Source organism: Bradysia coprophila, unplaced genomic scaffold (genome assembly GCF_014529535.1).
Source record: "Bradysia coprophila strain Holo2 unplaced genomic scaffold, BU_Bcop_v1 contig_94, whole genome shotgun sequence".
Taxonomy (NCBI): Eukaryota; Metazoa; Arthropoda; class Insecta; order Diptera; family Sciaridae; genus Bradysia; species Bradysia coprophila.
In genome coordinates, this window is record NW_023504022.1 from 7,218,088 (window position 1) to 7,240,291 (window position 22,204).

General features: G+C 34.2%; 1 protein-coding gene across 1 annotated transcript in view; it reads right to left on the reverse strand.

The window, feature by feature from the left end:
• Positions 1-7,386: 7,386 nt before the first annotated feature.
• LOC119085177 (probable nuclear hormone receptor HR38) overlaps positions 7,387-22,204 on the reverse strand; it is a 57,007-nt gene continuing 42,189 nt past the window's right edge. The window contains exons 2-6 of the mRNA XM_037195485.1: positions 17,341-17,480; positions 11,871-12,668; positions 10,957-11,799; positions 10,593-10,836; positions 7,387-10,521 (exon numbers count right to left, since the gene is read on the reverse strand). Of these exons, the coding sequence (XP_037051380.1) occupies positions 10,265-10,521; positions 10,593-10,836; positions 10,957-11,799; positions 11,871-12,668; positions 17,341-17,480 (2,282 nt within the window). The 3' untranslated portion in view covers positions 7,387-10,264. The remainder of the gene's footprint in view (positions 10,522-10,592; positions 10,837-10,956; positions 11,800-11,870; positions 12,669-17,340; positions 17,481-22,204) is intronic.

Sequence of the window (22,204 nt, forward strand, 5' to 3'; positions counted from 1 at the left end):
CTGAAATAAAGGATTAAAGATCGAAGGGGATTTTATCGTGAAAAAATCCGATAATCCCGTTTTCCCAGTAAGTTTTCAGAATTTTCTTTAAAAATTCGGAGGAAAATACAGGCTGCCCACACATATACATTTTCACAATTTTCCTTATTTTTGAGAAATCCTCCTAAGTCTTCTAATTCTCTTTATTTTAATTTCGATTGAAATAATAAATCTAAAGTCACTGGAATGTATCAAGAGCATCAAATGTTACATTCAAAAAATTCTGCTCGCTTCGCTCGCGATCCTACATTTTGCAATAAATACTTTAGTTAAAATACCGTTAACCAGTGAAGCAGTATCTGATCTTAACATTTATTCAAAACATTTGTCTCCTACAGCCTACATGGCCAAGAAGGTATATTCTATTAGTTTATAAAATATAATCAGTTCTGAGGCTCTTTTCGACATTTTTGAAAATGAATTTGAGTACACAGGTTTTGTAGACCTAGAAAAATGGTTTTAAAAAAATGATGAGTACATAAGACGGTGGCTGAGTGCTTACGTTCTAGCTTTCCAGACACCGGAAAGACACTTCAGACACTTCCACATGGAATTTTTACGGCGATTATATCGCATTGATAACGTAAAAGTTCACTCACGCTTCATAATTTGGCTAGTTCCAGTGTATTTGGTGGTTGCAACGATGTACAAACGGAATGACTCGTATGACGTTACCCAAATACGATGAATTTTTATGCGTATGTCTAGCCTACATTTAGGCGACACATCAATTAAGCACCTAACTTTCCTCAGAAAGTATTAGCATCCTTTGAGGCGTGCTTCGAAAGTCATGTTAACTGCACGATCAAAAAAATTCCAGGAATTCTTCTTTTGTTCTACAAATATGTTCTGCTTCATTACTTTTTCGAATCACACTACTTTTGAGTGTCACACAGCGGGCTAAGGTGTGCTTGTAACAGTGCTGCTGCTCCAGTAAATCGTCTAAACTCAATGAAAGCTATCTATTCTGCATGGTCGTTCCTTCACATCTCCACTAAGTAGTGATACCGAAAGTGTACTTTTGGGGACCAAATCGTCTTCACTTCACATCTACTCGAAATATCTAGTACAGGCCAAAAAAAAGTCTGCTTCATGTATTGAGCGTTGCGTTGATATTAGTCGAATTGGACTTTTGGGATCACCACATGTTCGAATGCGCTGATTTTAGGAAGATTCTGCGAAATTTTCTATTCGAATCTTTAAAAATATCTTTTGATTGACTTCAATTCATCTCCCTTTTATCTCTCACTAATTGCGAACTATCCGTGAAAAATCAACTGACCAGAAAACGATGTTACTGAAAAATAATTTTTACGAAATATTTTAAAATAGGAAAAAGATGTTTTTTTAAGAACACAGGGTACGTTAACACTAAAACTTAAAAAAAATGGAAAATATATTCTAAATACAGTCAATGAAAATGAAAAATTTACTACCAAGAAATTATACAAATTAATTCGGATCTTTCTTTATAAAGAAAAAAAAAATCAGAAAACAATAACGAGCGCGACATGTAATGTATATGTAGCATGTTTAAACAAACTGTAAACGGAAAATAAATATAAAAAAAATTAAAATAATGACTGAGATGAGTTTATCTTCGGTAAAATCGAATGCAGAGATCTCGACGCAAGGGCTACACCTCGAAAATTTTAACCTGTGAATTTTAAAGTGGAAGGACATCTGGGAACTTACATATGTTACACGGTGTGGTTGAACAAAGTTTAATTAAAAGTGTAGTGCAAAGTAATTTTTTGCTTAATTACTATTGGCATTGATCTCCTGATCATTTTAGGCCTAAATAAAGAAAAAAGTCGGCGGGTGGTTTTTGAGATAAATTGAAAGTGAAAGTTTATGTCATTTTAACAGATCTGGACCAACATTCTTTTCTGTTTTTGTTTGTGTATCGGGTAGCTGATGTCACTAGCTTTCAAACGATACCACACATGCCATGCTATTGACAATGGCATGTTTTTTATCAACTTTACTTCAAACATCACTAGGCCAGAACAAAAAATTTTTCGACTCTTCCGCAAAGGCGATATATTATGTTTTAGTTGGACTGGCTCCCTGATTCTGAAATGCTATACCATTGGTCTTAAAGTCGCGTTCTGCATCCAGAAGGAGAACTAAAAGATAGATTTAGAGGAAAACTAAAGGTGTTGCAGTGGCGGATGTTGAGCATGCCGTGTCCAGATATGAATGTAGGGCGGCAGAACAAGGATATAGATACCTAAAAATCCTTGTTTTGGCGCCCCACATTCGTATCTGGACACGTGACACAACCACCACTCCATAAAATTCAATTTATCTCAAAAACCGCCCGCCGACCTTTTTCTTTCTTTAGGCCTAAAATGATCAGGAGATCATCACTAATAATAATTAGGAGAAAAAATTACTTTGCATTACACTTACTGAAAGTCAGGATCTTCTCAAATGTATGGTCACTACCGTTAAGAAAAAATCGCTACAGTCACAGGGAAGTGAGATATATTTCCCGATGAAAATTGCTTCCCGCTGAACTACATCCAATATGTTTGAAACTGCTGTGAAATGGACGAGTGACTTGGGAACTGGAAAATTAAAAACTGGAAGTAATTTGTAAACGAACGCTAGACTCAAAATAAATGCTAATTTTCTTGAATTGTAGAAGAGTGGTAGCTCACCTTTCCGTTCACTTTAATGTATAAATGGAAAAACAATCTTAATAAAGTGCAACAATTATAAAAAATCACTCGCTTCGCTCGCCTGTTCTTGTTTTTTGACTCTATGCCCTGGACAAGACATGGTGAAATTACAGCCCTTGCCTTGGCAATGGTACAAACAATATCGATCAAATGTCTCACTGATGGTCTGTGAGTAATTCCCAAAAGAAGTTGAGGGTATTTTTATCGGTTTGATAATCTGAGTCAATGTGGATTTTGAAGAACTGAAGAACTTTTTTGTTCTACGCTGGAGATAATACCGCAAAGAGCGGGAAATATTCAAAAATCATCGGTATTTTCAACCTCTTTCTAAATTTCTAGATTGTTTCTACTGATGTAAAGAGTTTTAAGCGACTGACTGTAAGAAAAAAACAATGAACGCATAGATAAGAAGCTACAGCCACCTCAATTATCCACACGCTCTACTTTGTTATACGTCAATACAGTTCGCATTGACTTTCGGCCTTACTGTTTCTGCGAGCACGCGTAGAGCCGTAGAGCGAGTCAATTGGTGTAACATACAAGTGTGTAATTTATTGATGGAACTGTTGGAACTTAAAAACAATCGACCACATGAATTTCTTTCTAACAAAATTAAGTACAACACGGCAGGAAGTTGGATAACATCCAAAAATGATCGGAATTTGATTTGAATTTTGCACTGGTGAGTTTCTTTATCGCCGTAGGTAAAGAATTGTGTTAAATCCGGTAAGAACCGCTGTTCCTTGGAAATAATCCTGGATTTTTTCGGCACGTGATGTGAGTATCCGGTAGATAGTAGCGAATTGTATTTATATAGAGACCTCACTTCTCTTGGTGCAATATTGCATTTATTGACATCAATACCCTCTACGTTGCATTTTTACCATCTTAATAAATGTAGTTAGGTTGCTAGACATATTGTTGACATATTTTACCATATATGTTGAGGGAGGAGTATAGTTGAAATCGCCGAAAAATTCAAACAAAAATTTTAACAATAAGGAAACGTGGCTTTATTATCATATGATTTTCAGATGTTTTGTGCTCACAAATTTGTTTTCACAATAATTTTACTTAAATACATTAAATTGTAACTGGGTTTCTTTTGTTATATAAATCTCATGGTTCATTTACTTTCATCTTCTTCTTGGTTTGTGTAAAATATCAAAACTATTTGTCATCCGCGATAATTTTCCATTTTCCAATCCGACTTCTATTTTCGTTCGTTAACAAGATATGTGCTGAGTTCTAATTGAAGTGTTCTGTCTTTTCATCATTTTACAGAAACTAATATATTGTTCCTTAAAAAGTTACATAAATTATACATTTTACATTATTCTTTTAAAAATGATTCTTACACGGGGTTCGGGGGCAGTTTTACAACAAATTTTATATTTTTATATAAAGACAATTTTCTTTTATACACATTCTCTGTTCATATAAATCTAAGTTCTAAGTCTAAGTTTAACACTTAAATTGTATATGCAATTGAAAAATTTGTGTGTGAAGGGTTTAACACACAAAGCCATTTATTTACTATGCATGCAAGTTGTATAATATAATCTAGACATTTTCTGTTTCTTTTCGTTCGTTTTTTCTAGAGTTAAAATTTGTAAATTAAAATTGTACAGTCGCGTCAGTTTTCAGATTGAACAGAACATATTTTCTCGATTTATTCGTTGAACATTACATTACATTTACTCAATTTATCATCGTTCAATCACAACACCAGGTAAAGTTTAATTGGATGAATAACCTTGCCTGGTGTTTTCGAATTACCGGTCCTTTATTTTCATAAGACAAGTGAACATCCATAAAGGACGTCCGCAATTCAGTGCTGTCAGACTCAGTGTTATAGCTCGCGAAGTAACAATTTATGGAAGTAAAATTTACGACCTACTCCAAACTAAAGGTTATATTTGGAGGGCTCGGTCGTACATTTTATCACCTCAAAAATTCACATTTATGGATTTATCAATTAAGACCGGTATGACAACACTGAATTCCGGACGTCTTTTATGAATGTCCCCTAATGGAAATAGTTTCTTTAGTGATTATTGAACTTGTCTTTGGATCGGATTAACAATTTTCACACATTAAACCACATTCTTTCAATTGTTCCATCGCGATATGTAATGTACTGCTACTTAGCCTTGGTTCGACAGACGAAGTTAAGATTTACTGACTTTGTCATCTGTTATCGACAGCGATGAGAAAAATAATCGATGAATTCTGGGTGGTTCGACCTTTTATAGCGAAATGTATGTTAATGTATGTTAAAGAAAATGAAGTAAAAGATTCCGCATCAATCAACTGAAACTAATTTGGATCAAAAGAAGTAGTAGATTTGATATAATTATAATGTTTGTCGTCTGCTAGAGTTTAAATAAGTCAAAATTCATCTGTAATATCTACCAACTTACGCGACCGTACATTCTACATATTACTAAACAGTAAAAAAATATTAAATTAAAAATGTTTGGGATGTGGCTTATGGATGGATAACAAAATTCTATAAAAAGCTCTCACGTTGTCTTTGTTTTGTTGTCGTTAAGTAATTTTAATTTGTTGAAGTAAAAATCAATCGAACGAAAATGTTTGTAAGGAAAATTATAAATCACAAAATTCTATCGTTTTTCACTTACTGGTATCACAAAAATTAATTTCATTCTGTTAAATCAATTCGTGCACTTTCTGTTTCGAAAAATAAAAATAAAATAAAAATTTTCCTACCAATGGCACTGCTAATTAACTCATGATGGCTAAAGACAGAAGTTGCAAACCAGATTTCTGCGTCCTATTTTTACGTATAATCGAGTATAAGAGATTTTATTTTGTTGTTAATTTTTTAATGTACATTATAGCGTCGTTTGTGTCATTTGTTTTGGTTTTGGTCTTTATTTTTGATCGGTTCTTTGCTAGATTTTTATTTAAAACTCAAGAATCAGATATAACTAATATGGGATTGGGAATGTGCAGTGTTGAGGAAATGCTCTTAAAGTGCGAATAGTTTAGAGTATAATGGAAGGATCACCTTCTTCTTCCTCTTCAATAAACAAAAAGGTGCTCAAAGAATTGCTTTCGAAAGATTCACATGCTCACCTGTCTCTTTTAGCGAGTTATATTTCAAGTATGCGCCTGCAGCCGGACATATTTACAGTGTGTTCATCAGCCCCTATTATAGAGAATTTGAATCAAATTACTGAAAGTTACTAAAATCTACCTAGCGAAAGTTCACTGAAAGGTGAATTTCAGCAAATTTGGGTAAATTTCAGTGATTTTAGTAAATAAAATTCTCAATAACAGGCCCTGATGTTCATTAAAAATTTACTTTAAAACGGGGACTATTTTTGGAAAATCATTTTCCGATATTTTCTCAAATTTTCCGTATTTTCAAAAAAAGGGGAAATATGGAAACATCTGGGAAAATTTGGGAAAATGTTTTTCCAAAACTAGACTCTGCTTAAAAATCAACTGGAGAACAAGAGAACAAGAATCATTCTAACAATATCTTGGTTTCCAGCAGCAAGTGTCTCGATTTTATGTTTAAAATAAGAGCTTGCTGTCATTAAGATAACTACCTGATTGCCGATTATTGTTTTCGATATTTTAGTTGTGTTATAAGAACGTTCGAAATGCATTGCACTTGTTACGTCGAAATAATGAGAAGCAATTGGAGAAAATTAATTTAATAATTGGAATTTGCAGTTCAATTCAGTAGACCTTTTCCCTAGATTTAGTTTTATTGGCAGGCGTATTGCCCATGATAGGACAGGAGATTCTAATGATAATGTAAATAAAAAGGAACGGGATGGCTCAGTGTTTACCTATCCTTCCACCATGATGATCCGGGTTTGATTCCCGTGTCAAACAATTCCACATGGATTTTTTCTACTGATTTTATCGCATTGGTAACATCCTATAGTTCACTCAAGCTTCATGATTTGGATAGGTACAGTGTGTTTGGTGGCTTTAACGATGCACACACTGACGTATGACGTGTAACCCAAATATAATGGGCATATGTCTTGTCTACATTTAGGCGAGATATCAATTTAGCAGAGACACTTTTCCTCATAGAGTATTTGCATAATTCGAGGCGTGGTTTGGAAGTCACGTTAAGCCTAGAGGTCCAAACACTGCACTTGTTATTGGCCGTAAAGAGGCTGTTAGTAAGGTGTCCGAACAAATCAAATCAAATTTAAAAAAAATTCATTGAGAACGATTTAACCGGTCGATTTCACATTTAAAAGTAAATAATAAAAAGACGAAAAAAAAACTAATTCAATGGCAAGTGAACTGGTAACTCTACGATTCTTAAATTCTAATTTATTATTTTTTACATTTAATTTCTATACTGATGTAAACATTAAAACACTGGCAAAAAAATCAAGAGATTAAGGATCTCTCACATTCTAAATCTAAATCTGGTAAAAATATACAAAAAAAATAATTTTGTTTCTTAAACAAAATGGACTAGCATGTATATATCGCACAATAAAGTAAAATGTTTCTTTCATTCTTTCTCAATTTTTGTTAAATAGTTTCTTAGACCTTAATACACTTAATTGTTAAAATATATTAGATATCCTATCGGGGATGAAAATAATTTTATTTTTTCATATTTTTTGTTTTCTAAAAATTTTTCTTCTCTGTTTTATGTTACCAAAATAGTTAAAAAATATTCTCTTCACTTTATATATTCATGTAAATTAAGTAAGTACGTGTGTGGTTATCTTATAGTGTTATTATAATTAGAGTTTCTTTTTGTGTTGTAAAATTGATGAACTATTTTTCTATTTCCTTTAACGCTAAACTTTAATTCTATTTAAATTTTCTATTTTGTTTTGTTCATTGTGATCAAAATCTATCCATAAAAATATGTTTTGTACGATGTATAAAAAACAAGGCATGAAAAGCTCTCAAGATTGTGATTGTGAAATGTTTTCGTCGAAGATATAACAACAAAATCTATAGATTTTTTCCACTTAAATACTAATAGACACAAACAATACAAACAAAAAAATATCCAACTCGGAAAACTAATTGATTCGATAAAATTCTCTCTCTTTCTCTCTCACACACACACACACTCTCTCTCGAAAATATAGAAGAAAATTTACTTTATATTTATAAGCAAGAAACCACAAATTACACCTGTCAGCAGCTATTTATTTTATATTTCATTTTAATTCAACATTTTTCGTTCCTCTTCATGTTTTGTTCTGTTGATTTGTAAATATTTAACTGGAAATTTTACGTGTAAAATTGTCGTCTTTCAATATGCAACCACACCGTAATGCTTGGCTTTGTTTGATTGACTTACCCCTAAAATAAAAACCGAAAACCAATAACAAGGATAGTCACGAAACGTAACGGAAATTGATTGTATTTTGATGTTGGCCACCGCATTTTTGAAGTCAATTTATTGAATGTTTTGAAAGGCATATTATGAAGTGCACGATGCACGTATAGTATTAATTGGATCGAAATTTGTCTACGGAAACGTGTAGTTTGTCAGAGAATGAGTCAAGGTCTAAAGTTTTCTGATTTATTATTGAAAATATCGAACCGGAAGGAATGTGAATTGGGAAACATGTGATTCGATCAAGTAGATTTCAGTGTTGATTGATTGGAGATTATTGGATTTTCTTTAGTGAATGTTCAGTATCCAGATGGTGTACTGAATCTTGGCACAGAAAATTGCACTCAATTACAAAAATGGCAAGTGTAATCACGGTATGAACACCAAATCTCTTACTTCTTATATTGTTTAAAATATTTCTTTACTGTTCCGATACAAAATCTTTTACTTCATTTGTTTATTGACGTATGGCTGCCATATAAGCGAATAATGTCGAAGATTCATCGTTTTATTTTGGCACCTTTGCCGCTAACAGATGGCTAACCGTTTTAAAATCCATGGATGAATTTTCCAGTTTTTGACGAATTTTCATAAAACAAGGGACTATTTTTGGGAAATCGATCTACCAAATTTTCCCGATTTTTTTTTGTGGAAAAAATGGAAATATTTGGAGATATTGGCATAAGAACTTACGTAGTAAATAGATTGCAACCGATATACTTCAATCCAGGCAGATGGGGACAATGAATGATTGTGCAATTTCATCTACACATCTTTCTAAATACCATGCTTTTCAAATTGTTGTATCTTGCCAGTGCAAGAGCCTATGCCTTAAGGATTTAAGCTCAATTTCTTAGTGCCTATCTATGTCGACATGTCCTGAAGATATGTGACATTTTTGAATATGTAAAGCATGGTAAAACGCCATCATATCTTACAGTTCGAAACAGTGGCAAAAAACATTTCCGTTTGAAAATGGGTTGAGTTAGCTTTTGACACTGTGTTCTTTGTTCGGTCGTTTGGGGTTGGTTGCGAGGCGTCCCTGATTTTCGAAATATTGTTGATCGGATTAACATATCGGCTAGCCGAAGCAGCAATATTTCGGCATTTCGGTATTTCAATATCAAACCAGACGGTCAGGCAGACAACTGTGAACATTTGAAGTATTCATACTCCAAATGTTCATAAAAAGCACTCGCACGTTGGTTCAAATCTATGCCTTCAAAGTATTTAGACTTCTGCTACGTGAGAACTTGTTTCTGTATTCACTTTCCGGTTAGACAAAAAGGGAATTGGAGCTAAATTTGAGAGGCAAATCCAACAGTAGTCAAACATTCAAAGCGGTAAATCTGGTGGTGGAATTTGATGAAATCTATTTGCTCAGGGATTTTTTGCTGCACAACAATGTTGTGACAACATGCACCTTTTAAAACTAATGGAATGATTCAAGGGACACTAGAGTTGTTGTAAATGCGGCTTACCAATTAATTGGTTAAATTTCTGCTTCATGTGCGGGTTGTTCATAATAATTCGTGGTAGAATCTGTAACGCTTATTACGATTATTAATCGACGATTGAAAATATGTCTGGTATTGTGTCAACATCAAACACTGATCAGTAAACATCTAACACTTGTCCGGTTAACACTTGATTGTTTTAATAATAAAATTTTATGTTTCGGTGATTATGTGACGACAAAAGAAATTTTTAACAGTTACCATTACATCAGAGGTAAAGCCTGCGTTTCCAAACACAAAAATGGACATTATAAACGTTTCTCCTTAAATAGTTATTAAATACAGACATTTCATTGATGTAATTAAAACGTTAGGGTGCCGTTTGGACGTGTAACAGATTCAACTGGAAATCTACGTCCGATTTTCCACATTTTACGTAAATCGTTTCTTTGTTTAAATCCTTTTTATATAAATAGCACTTTAGTGATTCATTTTCTTTTTATTATTTAAGTCTTAAAATTACACGATAAAGAAACTGTGACATCAACTGATATATACGAACGTCTACATGCAATAGGAAAGAGCTATAATAGGAGAAGAGATAGAGATCACACGTTCACCAATCTACGAATTAATAAACATTTGTTTTTCAAAAATCTTTTACCCATCGATCACAATCGCGTACATCATCGGTTCGTTTTTCGAATCAACTTAATTCAAAATGGTAAACTGGCCACAAACATATTCTCAATCAATGGTGGTGCCGGCACGAGATCTTCCAATTTCAAATAAAATATCCTCTGAAGTCCTTGAACGCTTAGACTGCGTAGTTCCGGCAGTTTGCCAAGTAGTCGACTCAAATAGTGCGGTTTTCTTTGGGCATCAGCGTTGTAGGTAACATGATCGCGAAGACTGTTTATTATTTTCACTTGGAGTTGTTCCACTTTCTTTGGTTCCTTGAGACCATGACGTTCTGTGATGGAACAAATTCATCCGTTACATCTCTTTCAACGGTTTTTCTTTTTTTATGATTCTTTAATTTACCTGCAACCAATGTCAGTCCACATAGGCATGCAAACGCCGATATGTCCGTTTCTAATGCATGAAGTGATTTGCTAAATTCCAAAATCGTTCCCAGCCATTCGCCAAACGATCGCTGGCATTGGACTTTGTGCAGAACCACCCCGTTGCAGAATGTCATTTTTGTGTCGTCGATGCGGACACGATAAGATAGTCGTAGTACAAATAATTCTAAGCAAGATGATTGAAATAGCAGTTCCTGGTCTTCCTGTCAATGAACCAATCGATGGAAGCGTTTTAAAATATTGTAAGTAAAAGGGGGCAAGGAAGACGAAACAAAGGAAAGGCGAAACAAGGGAAAGTTATTAAATTGAAATTTTCCATTTACCTGGCATAGTTCTGTGTAACCCGGAAGTCGGTCGGCGAATTGACGAATTACATCGACGGATGTGGTTAATAAATTATAAAATTGTTGCACTTTTTCCGCTTCTGACAATGCCGGATCCATGGGACCCGGCTCTCTGTATTGTCTGTAATCCAAATTGGCCACATCGGGTGTAGTATCAACATGTGCTCGTACCAAGGCTGTTATCATTGACACAGGTGGACTCGGTGGAGATTCTTGCGGAGATTTTGGTTTTGATGGTAGTCGTCCTCGTCTGCCTTTCAGCGAATCGGTTCGTACCACTTCTTTCACCATACCAACCACCAGACATTTTTGGAATCGGCAAAACTGGCATCGATTCCGTCGTCGTTTATCGACGGGACAAGCTTTGTCGGCCAAACAAACGTACTTGGATCCTTTTTGTACCGTCCTTTTGAAGAAACCCTTACAACCTTCGCAAGTTCTCACTCCATAATGTTGGCACGCAGCTATGTCTCCACAGACAGCACAGAGTTGAGATGGACTGTTCGGGTGTGGCGGTGTATTGATTGGAGTATTGCCCGACGATGCCGATGAACTGGACATTCGGGTATTTAATGTTTCATTGTTATTGGCCTGGGCTGGATTGTTGTTGTTGATGCAACTGGGTGATGTGGAAGCGGAACTAGACGCACTTGGAATCGTTTTCAGTATATTCATGCGAGGCGGCTTTGGGCTCTCGCTACTCGATGTTGATTCTGATCGTTGTATTGGAAGAGATGAACGTCGATATGTCGATAGATGCAGCTCAGACACATTTGGAAATGGAGGTAACGAATAACTGTCCTGCGGTACATTGGGCCCGTACTGTAATTAAAGTAAAAAATTTGATTAATTTTTGGATTTTCGTTTTAAAATATTCTCAAATGTATGCTCACCATTCCCGGCTGTTCAAACGGGTAGAATGTTGTGTTCGGTGTGGCAAATTGAACGTTCGTCTGATAATCATATTGATGTTCCTGGTGATATGTTTGTGGATGATGTCCATGGCCGTGATGATATGTGGCTACGCCTGGATGATGCGGAGAAGCGACATTGTAGCAATCCTCATCCATCTTTAGTCCTAGGCTTGATAGTTGATTGTACTTGATTGAATAAGTTTCTTGAAAACTTGGTAGTGACGAATGGGCTAAATTCTGTTCGTCCGATTGGCTCGATGTCAATTCTTCGCGCACGGCCTGTCTAGACTCCAAGCAATGCAACGCAATTACCGGATCACTGCTGGACCGTAGCGATAAAATGCCAATATCTTCTGCGCTAGTCGATGATCGGTCCAAAAAGTCGTCGATCGATGTTGGAGTGGTTGAACTGGCTGACGAACGATACTGGTCCTCTCGGTATGGTGATAAGATTGTGTTCGCTGTAATATTGTCAGTGGATCCAAATTGTGAATTATTTCCGATCAACGTTTCACTGGAGGAGTTCGAGTGAAGTGATTGGACGGTCAGACGATTCGCATCAAGTGAATATGATGAATGGGACGTCTGTGGTTGTTGTTGGGATTGATGTTGTTGTTGTTGTTGATGATGATGATGTTGTTGCTGTTGTTGTTGAGTAAAAACGATCTCAGGGAACAGGTCCAAATTCTGCGATCCAAATGTTGACGAATCGAAACAATATTGATGTTGTTGGGATGACGGTGAAAGGTCAAATGAAGAAATAGAACTAAAAGAAGCCTGGAAAGAACGGACAAAGAAGAATATTGTTTTAATTGAAATTTTAAAAATTTATTGAAACATAAATTGTGCAATTGCATGGAGAGACACAAATTAAGCCGAAACGGAATGAAAGACACAATCAACACAAGAGGGTGGAGCAAAGATGTCTGGTTATGGTTTTTTCTGTACATTACACAGTAGCAGCAACAATAGCGCATGTCCTATTCGGTTGCTTAGCAAAACGACAGCAACCACCCCTTGCTGAAACAGCCATTATGGCAACGCAATTCTATTGGTTTAGCGATATATATAGGTGTTGTGTATGGTGGTAACAATTATGAATGACTAGTACAGTTCCTTCATTGGACAAACATAAAACCTGAGCGTCACCAATTCATTTTGCTACGCTTCCTGACATAAAACTCTTTATGCAAACAATTTTATATGTACCATACCAGGTCAGGTCACATATTATTATTATGTGAGTAAGTTAACATCTATACTTTCCATTACATTGTTGCTTATCGCACTGTTTACATCTTCAAAAATCAAATTCAAAGAATGGTTTTCAATGTTCGTACACGGATAACAAACATAAAGACTCCCTGCCAGGAGCTCACAATGAAATATATCTGATTATCAGATACGGTGCCTGATTATTGAAAATATATCGTCACGGTTTAATTGATGAAATCAGATAAAAAAAAATTATTTTCATTATTACCATTGGCACTTTATATAATAGAATAAAATGGCTCGGTGTAACATACACAAATGTCTGCTAAAATGCATTATGCATCAGCGAAATAGACAACATAAATGATTTTTTTATGATCATTATTTACCCCCGTGCAATTCGTATTATGTGCGCCAGGTCTCATGGTTTTTATTTTATTTTTAATAACTTAGAGTGACTGAAGCATCAAACATAAAATGAGGAACTGACAATCGGTTGGAAATCGTAGTTTTACTGTAGTTAAGTCGAAAATTGTTCGACAATAGCAGGGCATATTTTAGAGGAAATAAATTCCAGAAAATTCTCTCCAAAATTTTGGAAAGTCAGTTGGCAGCTCGAAGTGAAGACCCACAGGTCAATTTTTTACCACGAAGCTATGATAGGCTATTACTTTCATAAATTCCAAAATTTGCGAGCCAACATGATCTACAGTTTTTACTTTGGCACAGAAACAAGCCATCATGGTAAAAAAGCAGGATATGAATAGAACTAACGAAGTTGATTTTAAACCTTTTAAAAACGGCAAAAAACTGGGGTAAATCTGCTACTTCTTTTGTCAAAGCTACCACCTAATGTTCGATACTACAATCTTTTACTTTATGAATTTTATCATTCATTTTGCTATACAAAACCACAATTTGCGCAGTTTACGCTCATTTTTATCACTGCTGTCGACAACAGATGATTTGCCGTTTCATGTATTAGCTGATTGTACCGTGACGTGTTTCTAAAGTAATTCATTTTAAGGGAATTGGAACTTTAGAGCCTCAGCAATTCTCCGCTATCAAAATTTTTTCTCCGCCATTAATGGATTTGTTCCACAGTTTTTCCGGCTCTTTCCATCCCCGAAAGTTTTGGTTGTCCTCCCACATAACTCGACGGTTCGCTGATGGTAAATTTTCAAAATCTGTAAAATCGTCTATCAGCGGACGCCTGAGTTTCTATGGTGAACGAATAAAACTTGCTGGAGACGATAGAGCGTGAAAAACTATGGAACAAGTCCCTTATTGGCGGAGAAAAAATTTTGATAGCGGAGATCGCCGTAGAATATGGGTTTGAAAATGCAGACCTCCGCCAATTATAATAGTTTTGTATGACCAGTTACCTCAGATCAAATTTTTAACACTTTGAGGCAATAGATGAAAGATCAGTCTAATGGCTGAAACTATGATTTTTTCTTGAAACTAGAGTTTTCAGTCTTAAAAATTGTAGCGCAACAGACCGTTATTGGCGGAATCTGGTGTAATATTTTTGTGATGAAATTCAAACTCACAGACATTTTCCAATATTCTCCCAAATTTGTCACATATTTTCCTTAAGTTTACCAAAAAATGATTTTGGGTAAAATTGAAAAAATTTAGGAAATTTCACATATTTCCACAAAATTTCCGTCATATTTTTTAAAGAAAATCTAGGAAAGTGTGGGAAAATTCAAGAAAATATTGGTTTCTGAAAAACAGTTACCGAAACATTTGGACTAAAAACACACGAGTTGTTTGGCTAGTATCACAAAGTTGTTTCTGAGGTAATGAATTGTCTAGTAGCATCCAAATTATCCTGATTTTTCGCCTGCCTCATGCCAAAATTGAATATCATAAAGAATTAACGTAAAATGAGTCGAAAAAATTCTTCGTTTAAAGGATGACTTTTGCAGAGGGCAAACTGCTGTGTAATGGTCAACTTTCCCATGGGGTAGGCAATAAAATCGTAAATTTCTATCTTTTAACATTTTACATGAAAGAAAGCTATTTTATTATGATGGCTCAAAAACAACAACTGGATACCGTGTAAAATCTAGCTATAAGTTTGTCATCTCCATCAGTGTTATTACTCTGGTTCGTACGGGTCTCCCAAGCTCTATTGAGAACATTACTTGAATCGGTTGTCGTTTTAACTCTACTGTCTTCTAATGTAATGATATGTTTTATACCTTTTACTGAATGCATTCGAATTATTTCCTGTGACTCTTATGAACCGAACGAATTGTAAGGAATTATGAACAGACGGTACACATTACATTGGGTCGTGTAAAAATGGTTTTAATTTAATAAATATCGATATTGTCGTTTGGAAGCGCTTAAATAATTAATGAGATCTTCAGAACGGTAATGTATAACTAGTTGGGGAATGCATATCAAGCGAAGGAAAATTTTTATTGTTTCATATCTCCGATTTTGATCATCGCACACCAACTTGTGTGTGTGTTTGTTCATATTTATGGAAATTTATTGAATTAATTACAATTAATTTATTAAATTTTCAATTCATATTTATTGTTCGATCTCGAAAACGTCGTCGTTCGTGCACAGATAGATATTTTTTTTCAATTCAATCGTTTGATGTAATTCTCTCTGTTTGGTTTTTTTTTCTTTAAACGATTTAACCAATCGTCGATGCATTATGATGCTGATTAATCATTCAAACATATATAACGTTTCGACATTTGTTTCGTCGGATTAACATAAAATTAGCGAAATATTCCATGAAATTTTGATATATTTGATTGGAAAAGTGATTAGAAGTCGTTAGCTGTTGGTTTTTTGTTTTTTTTTTTCTTCAAACTGTTTCTGATTATTTTTATCTTCAAATTTGTAAGCATAATTTATTAGGTTACTTTTTGTCGACGTTTGATTTGCATTTGATGTGCAATCACACGTATATCGCGCGGAGTATGTAAAATACTGAAAAAGATAATTTTTTTTCTTCTTCTTTCGGCTTCAATTTGCATATCACAACACCACACCGTAAGACAGCGAGCGTGTTAATTAATGGTGAAATTATAACATTTAGCTCATCTGATAATAGGTTTTTTGCCAAATCAATTTCCTTCATTTACGGTAAAAATAATCGGTTTTGCAATAGAATAAGAGAGTGAAAAAATGTCAATGACCAGCAGATTTTGATCGATGTTTTTTTACATTTTTTATGGGGGTCGCCGCACCCATTGAAGTGTTTATGAAAATCAAACAATGTAAGTCATTTGTTATCGACAACGATGACAAAATAGGCGATGAGGTCTGACTATGGTTGTCATTCATACCAAAATATCTGTTCAAACGAATGAAGTAAAAGATTTTCTGTTAAACACTCCAATATGATTTAGACAAACAAAAGAAGTAGCAGATTTGTACAACGTTACTCTACAACGTATTCTTTATTAAAAGCGAAAAAAAAGGCTGCAAAGTGCAACCAGTAAAAAAACGATCTTTTCAACATGTTTGCAAAATTGTCGATAATCACAAAGGCACAAAACTTTCCATTCCATGAAAACGGTTTATTCGACCTTTGTATGGTGTATAATTTTCCGCAAAGCATCCATGCCTCTTAGGCGCGTACCAAATTTAAATCGTTAATAATTATATCACCCAATTTGACTGTTGGTTCTATAGAACACAACATGAACAAAATACAAGCGGCGTATCACTTCGGTTATCACGTTAAATGTAATGGAAATTCTTTGGAAATGTCAAATACTCGCTGGACAGGATTGATTGTAATTTTCCTCGACTATGTAACTACCTGTAACTACTTTCTATTTACATTTTTGTATGGGTTTCATGTTGGGTGTATTGTTTCTAAACGGCAAGCGTATCTCAATACAGTCATTAGATCTGTTACTGATTTTTTTTTGATTTTTTGACTCAAATCTTGTACTTCATTAGTTTAATCATATGTATTGACCTGTATAGAATAATGTTCATCGTTTTATTTCGTCACCATTGTCGATAACAGATTAAATATCCTTGCACAAAAAAGTGTTGTTATCAATAATGTGCAAAAATGGTAGAAAATGTTCATATAGTTTGGGTTAGGACGATGGCTTACAGAGATGACAGTGAATTATCCATGTAACTCATCTTCTCAGTATGGAACCAACAGAACCGAAAGTCACAATAATCACAATCAAGAACAGTGTTCATTTTGGTTAAACGACAAATTTATTATGTTACTCACTTGTGGTTGCAGTAGCAGCATACTTGACTCCACGCCTTCACTCTTCACCACTTTTGCCGGACCCTCGTTGGACGAGTGACCTGCTTGTTGATTTGCTATGCCCTGTTGTGCACGAACTGCGGCTAGCAGTGATGATGCACCTGTAAACAATAAGTCTGATTAGTCCTCAACGTTCCATTCAAAATTGCCATTCACATTACACACACAATTAAAAATCATTTCTCTTTTATGCAAAAATTTTCCACAATTTTACTTGTTGTATGGAAAAATAACTCAAAATTAGTATTCACACAGAGTAATATTGGACAGAGCACAATCGCGAACCAATGTGTACACCTCAACAATTCTTTACGGAATGATCCTGCAAATTGAACGTAAACGTTTTTCTTTTCTACTTCATGTTCAACAATATGCAGTTCCAGAAATTTTCTTTTGTGAGTTGGGAGAAGAATCATGGCGTTAAACGATAAACAAAACACCCGAAGTTTTGTTGCGGGGGTGTTGTGCGAAAAATAATAATCTATTTCCCAGCGGAGCCGTAAAATCAGTGATATTTAGCAAAACATATTTAGCATGATGATGATTAATAAACATTACGTCTATTAAATCTGTGTTATTAAAGTTGGGGAAAATTTAAGCGCCAGAACAGTTTTATTCGGCTGATATACGTTCCCGCCGTGTCTGTATAGTATGTATATATATATACATCCTCATCATATCATATTCATAAATTGAATTTAAATTTTAATTTCGATAACAATATATATCTGCTGGTGAGTGTAGAGGGAGCAGAAGCATTATTAACCTCCTTTTTTCTATTTTTATTCCGTTTCGTTGTCGTTTCCAATTAAATTAATTTTCTATTGTTTGCATGAAAATTGTATGAGTGACATAAATGACAATAAGGAAAGCTCTGCCATCTAATAATTTAGTCCGAACTTTGAGCATTGTTACAACTTCAATGTTTTCATTGTAAGAATTCAGTGAACGAAATCTTATATTTTGTCCGTTTGTTACAATTGGCACAGAACATTTGAAACTTTTTTGTATTTAGAGTAAATGTCCGCAATTAATTAACTCCAAATTCGTGGAAAAACGAGGAAAAAACACAAGGAAATGAAGATTTTATTCATGTTCGGTATAATTTTCCATTTTTTTTTTAAATGTACAGTCGACGTCAATTACATTTTTCCACCAGTTTGCTACAACTGGTCCAATCACACAAACAAAAGTGTGGGTACGTATTCATACTTGTGAAAAACTCTCGCTTGTGGTAGAGGTGAAGCAGTATAAAGACGAGCAATTTGTATGTGTGAGTCGACCAGCTGAAAACATCTGAAGCAAATTCATGTCTAAATTTCACTGACCTCGACTGTACATTGAAAATACGGAAAATTTCACTGACGTCGACTGCAAAATGAATTGAAAAAAAGTTTCCCTTTTTACCTATCAAGCACAGTTTACTTAATGCTGTAATTCAAATGTTAACTTGAGTGTTAACTAAACCATGAAATAGAAACATCTACTGGAAGTATGTGAGATATAAGAAGTTAATGGGTTGGTGTAAATATTTATCCGTACGCATCTATCCATTCTGTTTACATTGACATTAGTGTATTTAGATGCGTAAATCCAGTCTACATCTTCCTACTTCCTATGTCCTCGCTACTTGATTGACTCTGGTTATATAGTTGTTGTGATATATTAGTGTTACACAGTAGCGGAATTGCAGTAGGCACAGTTTGTTTGTCACTTTATCGTCGATTTTCTCCATCGTGAGTACGTGAACAGGACCACAAAATCATTAAATCTGTTACTTCAATTGTACAAAGTTTCTTACAGAGTGAAATACAAAATCTAGCACTTCAATATTTTTATACAAGAGAACTTTATCCAGAGCCAATCATATATTATTGCCGTCGTTGTCGATGACTGGCTAATTTCTATAAGGTCTTGTCTCTACTATCTTTGATGTTAAAGGAAATAGCCAACAAAAACCAATTTTTTGTATTTTTAAGGTCCAAAAATTTTCTCCATTCAAAAATCACTAAACAAACAGTTAGGCGCAGCAAATTGCTGCATTTTTGATAGTAACAAAAAAAAAATCTCAGACCGAATTTCGTTTCAATTTCACACATGAATCCGATGATAATCTATCCAGGTCATGGCAATTCATCTATCATAAAAATTGATTTTAAAATTTATCCACTGATGTGACGCTATGAACATAAATTTGAAATATCTGGTTGGAGCGCGCTGATCTATCCAAGAAAGAAAAAAAAGTAAACCATTACACAGAGCAAAGAAACAAATGGGTATACGTTGTTGTGTGACTGCAAAATCTTTAATAAATCGGTTACGTAAAAAAGATCAAAAATTGATGAAACCATCGATTAAATTAAATTGTAGCTGAAAACGAGAAACTATAATTCGGTGGATTGTGTAAAAATATATTTTATGTTTTCGGTTGTTGGTAGGTTTTTTCTTCTTCTCTCTAGTCCATCTTCTTCTTCGTCTTCCAAAAAAATGATAAATGTATTTTCAAATTACCGAGATAGCAATCATAACAACCAATCTATCATCATTTTTTGTACTTTAGTTATTTTCGTTGTTGTTGTTATGCTGGTCTTTGCTGTTCGCCCGTTGTCTTCAGTTTATAGTTTACACCCAATTACATATGAAATAATTTGTATCAATTACCGAGCAACTTTTTTTCTCGTTCTTTAAATCAATGCAATGCATTTTTTTCCTTCATTAAAATGAGGAATTATATAACATCATAATGCATCATTCATTCGGTCATTCATATATATATTTATATATCCAAACATATGCTTCGAGGCAATCATCATAAAGAAACAAATGACGAAAAGAAGAGAAGCGAAAAAAAAGTCTTGTTTAAAATGAAATTATTATGAAATCTTGTCATTAATAGTGTTTTATTGACCGAAAAAAAAAATTGGTAAGAAGATTTTTTTCTCTTTCCTTTTAATAAATTATTTGAATTGATCGACAACAATATTTTAAAAGGCGAAAAAAAAGTGAAGTAAAAAGAAATGAAAACAAATAATTGACTTAAACAATTCAAAATATTTCTGACAATAAATTCTCAAATTTACGGTGCAATTAAATGGCACTGTCTTTATGAATATATCCTTTCGTGGTTTTTGGGTTATTTTTTAAAATTTATTTTTGTTGTTTTTGCGGTTGCATACCGCGTACGATATGGTGGATGGCTTTACCAACTTTAAAAGTGGAATTATTTCATGTTCAACGATTTTAACGTAAATTTACCAGAAATTTACTAGAAATTTACTAGAAATTTACCAGAAATTTACTAGAAATTTACCAGAAATTTACTAGAAATTTACTAGAAATTTACCAGAAATTTACTAGAAATTTACCAGAAATTTACTAGAAATTTACCAGAAATTTACTAGAAATTTACCAAAAATTGACTAGAAATTTACCAAAAATTGACTAGAAATTTACCAAAAATCTACTAGAAATTTACCAGAAATTTACAGGAAATTTACCAAAATGTAAATTTCGGTACATTTTGGTAAATTTCCAGATATTTACTAGAAATTTACCGAAAAATTGTTGAAATTGACCGAAAAAAGTTTTGTTCAAATACTTTATTGGAGAGATTCAGGAAAGTGATAGGTTTCATTTTCATTAGGTTTAGATGGTTTAGCTAGTGTTCCCAGATCCAAAAGTTCAAAAGGAGAGTTTTTCGACACTGAAAAAGAGAACAAAAGAGACTTTTTTTGGATGCAAAAAAAGAGACTTCTAAGTTTATAATTTCCAAGTTTTACGTCAACTTATAAAGTGAAAATCGCAATATCTCACTAATCAAAAGTTCTGAATATTTTTCGGCAGATCGACAATCTCCCAATAAAATTCTTGAGTAAGTTTTTCTTTAAACTCTTCCTTGTCTGTTTCATCGCTGATGAATTGTTTCAACTTGCATGCTTGATCAAAACATTTAGCTTCGTCTATGACAATAGGTCATAATTTGTTTATGTCCTGTCCGTTTGACAAGCGGATCGCCACGGTTCAGCAGTGGGTTTCGAACATTTGTTTTTTACACGTTGGCACACGTGCTCTTGTCAGATTCAAGATTGTTTTTACGAAGGTTACGCTGATTATACTTTGTGAAAAAGGCCAATACCTTGCAAATATGTCACATCTTGGACAGAATTTGACACTGCCATATCTGCAACATGAAAAAGTTAAATGTTCGAAACCCACTGAAACCCGTGCTTCCATCTACGTTATATAAATATACACATACTAGGTGAGCCAATCTTAATCTATTTATTTGCGATGAAGATTCTCAATGCATAGTTGAACATTGTCGAATTCAGGAAAGGTTTTCAGACTCATACAGAAGAAGATTTTGAAGCGATATCGAGAGATGTTCTAGCGTATTTCATCTAAAAAGGGAAATAGAGGTTAAAAAGAGACTAGAGTCTAAAGTAGACTTATGGGAACACTAGCTTAGCGAAGTAGCAGCACCCTTCCAAGTTCACGTTAGCCCGAAATTTCATTCAAACAGTCGTGTTGTACTAACGTGTAACGGTACTGAAAAGTACACAGATTCGAAAAAGTAATGATGCAGTTAGATTAGTCTCGGCATGTTACGAAAAGTTTGAAAAATCGATCCACCCTAGTGTAGGTATATGTACATTGCACACATTATCTACGGTATTATAAGTTCTTTTCCATCTCATTTTCGGCGATGGTTTTCTCTCTGACTTTGTGCATGGTGTTTAATTAAAAAATTGTTAACATTTCATGTTCCTCAATATTATCAAGTTATAATGATTGGAAGCAACAAGAGTCCATTTCTTAAGAACTT